This window comes from Neophocaena asiaeorientalis, unplaced genomic scaffold (assembly GCF_003031525.2).
Source record: "Neophocaena asiaeorientalis asiaeorientalis breed wild unplaced genomic scaffold, Neophocaena_asiaeorientalis_V1.1 scaffold46, whole genome shotgun sequence".
In the NCBI taxonomy this organism is placed as follows: domain Eukaryota; kingdom Metazoa; phylum Chordata; class Mammalia; order Artiodactyla; family Phocoenidae; genus Neophocaena; species Neophocaena asiaeorientalis.
The window spans coordinates 3,885,241-3,892,143 of record NW_020175393.1 but is presented as its reverse complement, the minus strand read 5'-3'; the positions used below and the strand labels follow the sequence as shown (position 1 = coordinate 3,892,143).

The window sequence follows — 6,903 nt, the reverse complement described above, 5'->3', positions numbered from 1 at the left end:
GTATCCTGTATTTTTTATGGCAACCCTGGAACTAATGCAACAACAATTCTCTAATTACCTCAGAGCATCTGGGCCCTAAATACAGGCTTTGAGTTAAAACAATAGTTAACATTATATTCAATCCTCCCTTGCACACCAGGGAATAAGTGTTCCTGAGTTGTAACAAGGTTGAAATCCTCCCTCCCCTGGCTCACATGTCTCAGGGCCTCTGGGCACATAGTTACCTGCAAACAGCAAGACCTTCCTGGGGAAAAGGACTGCAGCCAGCAGGGCTGCTCCACGTAACTCCCAGGTGCTTCCTTTGACTGGTCTGGGCCGCAGAATTGGAGAAGGCAGAGGGTACAAGAACACCTGAGATCTGATTCTTCTCAGGCTTCTCAAAGGTACACTTAGGTTCCTCCAGGTAGAACCATCTGAAGGGGGCTTGTGTGGACTCTTGTTCCCTGACATGTGCCATAGCCTCCCACCCACCATGGGTTAAATTTGCATGTGTCCTTCTCAAGGGCCACAGTTTAGGGCTGTCTTCCACCCAGTCCACCGGGTGGACAAATCCTAAAATTCTAGGATTTGTTAAGCAAATGCATCTGAGGCCTGTGGGCAGCCCAGGCTTCCTTACTGGGTCTGGCTGGAGCTAGAAGTTATCCACACTCTGGGAAGCAGTGAGGTTTTTTTTTTTTTTTTTTTGCTGTACGTGGGCCTCTCACTGTTGTGGCCTCTCCCATTGCGGAGCACAGGCTCCGGACTCACAGGCTCAGCGGCCATGGCTCACGGGCCCAGCCGCTCCGCGGCATGTGGGATCTTCCCGGACCGGGGCTCGAACCCACATCTCCTGCATCGGCAGGCGGACTCTCAACCACTGCGCCACAAGGGAAGCCCTTTTTTTTTTCTTTTCTGGACAGGCTGGGAAAATTGAGGTTAAAGACGTCTTTCTTTCTTTTTTTTAAAATAAATTTATTTATTTATATTTGGCTGCGTTGGGTCTTCATTGCTGCATGCAGGCTTTCTCTAGTTGCAGCGAGCAGGGGCTACTCTTCGTTGCGGCGTGCGGGCTTCTCGTTCCAGTGGCTTCTCTTGTTGCGGAGCACAGGCTCTAGGCGCATGGGTTTCAGTAGTTGTAGCACATGGGCTCAGTAGTTGTGGCTCACGGGCTTAGTTGCTCCATGGCATGTGGGATCTTCCCAGACTAGGGCTTGAACCCAAGTCCCCTGCATTGACAGGCAGATTCATAATCACTGCGCCACCAGGGAAGTCCCAAAGATATCTTTCTTGTGGACCATTTTCACTTGGGTGTGAAGAGCCGACAGAGTCTGCCCTCATTTGGGCTGGGAAAGGGGAGGGAAGGGGACATAAAGCTTCCCGTTTCCTCTACAACCATGGGAGGACTCCATGAAGGCCAGGGCTGCCCACTCCACTCAGCTGCACCACATAATCCCTCAGGAGCTTGTAAAGGCTGCATGCCAGATGAGCCCCACCTGCGAACTTCCATGAGTGGCTGAGGTGGAGCCCCCTGGTTCCAAGTCAAGCCTTTTGTATGCTGTGTGAACAAAAAAAAGCAACAGAAGGAGATGTGGTCTCTTGATGCCACAGGAAACAGGAAAGAGTGTCCATGGCTCAGCTCTGCCTGACCGCCAACAGTTTTGCCCTGTGGATGAGATCCTGGGGGGCTAGGATCTTGAAGAAGTGAACTCAGGCTAGGTTGGGAGGAAGGCCCAGAGCCCAGCCAGCTGGGAGGAGGCTGTGCTGCTCGCTCTTCAGTGCCCATCTGCGCTGACGTCCATCTGTCTGTCCAGAGCAGAGTAGTGGAAGGACTGCAGGGAAGCTGGGAGGATGTTTAGACAAGAAGGCTCTTGCCTGGGGGAAGCAGGACCCTCTACACCAACAGGCTTGGTAGTGGGTGGCATGCAGGTCCCCAAAAGGCCTGGGGTGAGAGGAGGGCATCTGAGAGCGGCGGGGAGAAGCCTTGGCCTTGCGGCCGTCAGGTTCTCTCCCATTCCAGCTCAAGTTTTCTCTCTCGGCTCACAGTTTCCTAGCAAAAGAACACAAATTCATCATTTCTAAGACCTGAATCAAGGACTTCCCTCCCCTTATTTCCACTGAGAACACTCCTCACAGATTTATATGCCATGGGCATCCTGAGCAAGTAGCCAGGCTAATATGTGGAAATTGGAAAACTCAATTTATACAAAAAGCCAGTTCGAGGGTTCACTTTATTATACAAGGGTCTTTTGCAAAAGGAGGATTCCATTTGCAGAGCAGGAGTTGATAAAAGAGTGTTTGAAATATTATTCGACTTGCCAAAGTCTGGTTGGTGTTTGGTTTTGCAGGAAGAGGGAAGAAGTGGAGTGGCCTCCAGAGTGCGGAGGACAGTTGTTCAGACTGCACACTGCCCAAGGGTACACTGCCAATACAAAAGGGTAAGCACTTCACAGACATACTTACATGTCATTCATACAGCTTTCTAGCAGTTGGCAGTCAATTGTTCAAACGAAATCAGTGTATTATGACAACATTCAAGCAGCTGGCAGTCAAGTTCTGAAGGAAGGGGTGCTGTTTTCTCAGTGTACAAGGCATTATATGGGCTAGTGTTGGCCCTGACCGTGACCAGGAAGAAGCAGGTGAGGGCAGAAAGGAAGCTGGGGCAACAGGGCTCAGAGGTCACCACAGTATCCTGGGACAGAACAGGCAGTGTCCGGTCTCCAGGGACACACTGGGGAGTTCCACACCTCAGGGCAGCTGTATTCCTTGATCCGGCTGGGATGAGGTCTGTAGGTGACCCAAACTGTCTTGGAAGTGGAGAGCAGAGAGGAGTCGAGTGGGCAGGGAGCAGACCTGGATGCGAGAAGTTGAAGTTAAGCACATGTGAGGGGAAATGAGACAAAAAGGAGCAATTGGAAGCCCTGATTTCCAAGCCCTCCTCCACCTGCTGTGTGACCCTGGGCAAGTCACTTGCACCCTCTGGGAAACTGCAGGAAGACACCTGAAGAGCTCATCTTGGAGAAATGTTGGGATGTGGACTTGCACATTCTTGGATAATTTTCAAATCTGACTGTGTCATTCTGTTGTTTAAATCCTATGATGACTCCCCAGTAACAAAGGTGAAGTTCAATCTCATTAGCATGGCACTTAAGCCAGCCTGACCTACCCCCTGCCATGTTTCCAAGTGCACCTCCAGGCCTCTCCTGCCCAAATGGAGGAACTAGACTAGACTTTGTGACTTCTGATTCTCACTCCAGTGCTCCTTCTACCCCAGGAGACTGTACCACTTGGTCAACATCAAGATTCTGGTGACAGACGATCTGGATTCAGATCCTGGCTCTGCCATCTACCAACTGTGTGACTTTGGGCATGTTACTTAACCTCTCTGTGCCACAGTGCTTGGAACATAATAACTACTCTATAAGTTTTAGCCATTATTAAATTCACCTTTGAATTAGTAACTTTTAATAAGTTACTAATTCCATAGTAACTCAAAGGAGGGGCTCTTTAATGGTGGAAATTTGGGGAGTCTGACAGACTTGGCAGCAATTAGAAGGATGTGGGTATCAATCAGCAAGATGGACCTCCTCCTTTTCCATTTGTAGCCTGTAGGCAGTCTCTCAACTTCTCAATCTGTCTCTCTACTTTGAGGTCAGTTACACAACCTGAGTCCGATGACCAGCAGAGGATAAGACTAGCAGAGGAAAGCTAGGCTGATATATATATCTAGCCATGCTCCAGGAGGAGGGCATATCTGGCATTACTGCTGGTCCTGGAAATAAAAGGGACAGGGAGCAGACTTGACCCCAACCTGTAGCCTAAGCAGAGCTATCCCAGCCAACTCATAGCCCTATGAAAGAGAAAAAAATAAATAAATGTTTGTTTTGTAATCCACTGAGATCTTGGGGGAAGAGGGTCATTTGTTATACAGCATTATCATAGCAGCAATAACTGACTAATACAACCCACACCAGAGTATGGATTTGAACTTCTAATTTAAAACATACACACATGCATATTAATGTATGGGAGATTTACCCTGAGCTTTTATTCGAGACTCTTTCCTCTGCTGGGACAGATATCAGCTGGGGACCAGGAATTTACACAGGACTAGCCTGTGGATGTGACAATGTCTCTTGTGATTGTAGTTTTGGAACAGACCTTTCCTCTTCCTGGACCACTCCTACCTCTCTATGCCTAGTATTTTTAAGCCTTTTTTCCCTGCCCACTAACCTTGTATTTGAACTCAAAGCATGGAATTGCTTAAAATCAATTGGTAAATTGCCCCCAAGCAGTTTCATAACCTGTTCTATAAAGGAGCACTGCACACAGGATGTGTGACCCACTGACAACAGTGTTTTCCACAGCTTACGAATGTTGTTTTGTTTGTTTTTTATCACAGCCTGCTTCTTTATAAAGCACCTTGATTCCTAGAAGTTTATCAACCAAGGTAGCTCTGGCTGAACTACACAGTTCCCAGTGATCTGATGTATGGGAAGAGGCCTGGCTCTGAAATCAAAGACCCGAGTCTGGACCTGGCTTCCAGAGGGCACTCCTAGCTGCAGGGAAGCTTCCCCACACCCATGGCAGACCTGCCTACATCCTCATGACCAAACCTGACCCTGAGCTTCTAGAGAGAGACTCAAAGTTCAGGGAAGTTTTGGGGATGGAGACCAAGGAACAGAGTGAGACTAATCCCAGGCAGCAGTGATCCTACAAACCCCAGAAACCACCAACTGCCCTCTGGGTCCTACACCTTTGCTGCCCATCCTTTAATCCAGAAAGTGGCACGTAGGTCTGCCCTACTTCCTGCAGAAGCTTTGAATTTCCTCCCCACCATACTGCTTCCTACCACCTACCAAGTACCTACTTGCCCAGATTTTGCAGTGGGCCTATGGCTGCCAGGGTGAGCCTCTGACCCTCATCTACCTGATACATCCCTGTGCCTACCCAGGGACTCCCACCCAGGACTGGATGTCTCATAGAAAGAGTTAGAAATTTTTCCAACCAATTAAGGCTTGAAGCAAATTAAATAGCAAGGTCTGTTCCATTCAGAGAATACTTCAATAATCCTGTGAAATAACTGTAGATGATACCTGGCTTGATTTGGGTTTGAGGCTGGCATTTTGAATTTGTGAGTGTGTATGTATATAGGCATGTGCCTTTAAAAACAATTTTATGGTTCAGTAAAAAAATTAAGACTTGGTTTATATGGGGCTCACAGTTTGGCAAATTAGTTGGTTTTACTCTTGTCTTTGGTCTAAAGTTCAACTTTGGGGTAAATTCTTGAAAGTTTGGGATCAAGTTGAATTCATCTTTGATATCCCCAGAACCCAGAAGAGTGCTTGGCACTTAGTAGGTGCTCAGTGAAGGTTGACTGATTAAATCAACAACAGTCTAATATAGTCAAAAGCTATATAAGAAGCAGGCCTACATTGGTCAGAACCGTTAGCTGTAGGTTGGCAACAGTTAGGAACGCTACCTGTTGAGCCACACGAGCACCCACCTGTTTGTTTGTTTGTTTAATATTTATTTATTTATTTGGCTGCGTTGGGTCTTAGTTGCAGCACACGGGATCTTTGTTGAGGCATGTGGGATCTTTCGTTTCTGTGTGTGGGCTTCTCTCTAGTTGTGCCTCAGGCCCTGTTCTCTGCAACTGTGGCCATAGAAAAACTCAGCCACTGCCAGAGCTACCCCAAGGCAGGAAGGGATGAGGTTGGGGGGCAGAAATACCCTTGATTCACCCTCTGATCTCCTGCTGCTGCATTCCACTGGCTAACCCCGCTGGCATTCAGTCAGCAAAGGAGTCTGGGTATTGCGGTTCCCAGAGAGGAAAAAACAAACAAACAAAACAAACAAACAAGAAACAGCTCCCCAGGCCCTCTCCCAGTCACTGCAAAGACAATAATGGAGTACATGTTAAACAACCCAGCAACCCAGACAGTTGGTGCGCATTATGAAAAAAGATTTTCTGGGGACAATCTACAACATAGGAATATTAGCCCTCTTTTTATGCTGATAGAAAATAATTTGGATTAAGGGAAGTTTTTGGTAGAGTCTCTTAACTTATACTGTGCAGGATCCACCAAAGGCTAGAATGTAGCATGCCTGCCAGCTCTTTTGAACGGAGACATCAACAGAGAGTCAGATACGAGGAGGGGTACACACTCTCCCACTGCGTTTAGAGAAGGTACATTCCCCAGTGTGCACAGCAGGGACTGGGGGGAATGACACTGTCAGTATGAATAGGCTCATATCCCACACGTTGCCTCCACTGAGGAAGAGAGAAGAGGGAGTGGTGGTCTGCGAACGGTAAGGCGATGGACTGAAATCACATCCAGAAAAGTAACTCAGTGCTCCTTGGGCAGCTAAAGAGATGGAAAATATCACTCAGCTGGGCCCTCTCCCCTGACCAAAGGAAAGAACATGTTCCCAATTGAGGAGACAGTTACATTGCATAAGGCTTGCTCATGGTTTCCTTCACATTAGCCAGAGGCACAGTGTGTTTGGAATTTGAAGGAGCACAGGGAGCTACAGCCAAAAATGAAAATATAGGAGACATGAGTGAGATGGGGTTGGGGAGGAGTCATTTTTGAAGTAACAATAGGAAGTAAGTGAAATGTTCAGAAACAGTAAAGAACTTTTACTCTCAAATTCTTGTATTTGGGACCAGAATCACGTTGTTGGATTTGACTGAGATCCAGGGCAGTGACATCTGCAGAAGGTCTGAAGCTGACCCTTGATATAATATTATCAGCAATTCCCTCATAAAAAGCAGCCAGTTGTGTCAGGGAAAGTTTTCAAGAAAATCCCCCACAGGAGTCTAAACCTTCTAGCATCTGCTTTATGTAATGCTTTTGTCTTTTTTGCTGGAATAGGAAATACAAATAGTTTCATGACCATTGTTCTTAAGTAAGCTCTCTTTTC

The 6,903-nt window shown here is 47.3% G+C and overlaps 1 protein-coding gene across 1 annotated transcript in view; it reads right to left on the bottom strand.

Moving 5' to 3' along the window:
- Positions 1-1,754: 1,754 nt before the first annotated feature.
- Positions 1,755-6,903, bottom strand: part of BRPF3 (bromodomain and PHD finger containing 3) — a 98,581-nt gene continuing 93,432 nt past the window's right edge. Inside the window, exons 18-19 of the mRNA XM_024765942.1 lie at positions 2,440-2,829; positions 1,755-2,026 (exon numbers count right to left, since the gene is read on the bottom strand). Of these exons, the coding sequence (XP_024621710.1) occupies positions 2,459-2,829 (371 nt within the window). The 3' untranslated portion in view covers positions 1,755-2,026; positions 2,440-2,458. The remainder of the gene's footprint in view (positions 2,027-2,439; positions 2,830-6,903) is intronic.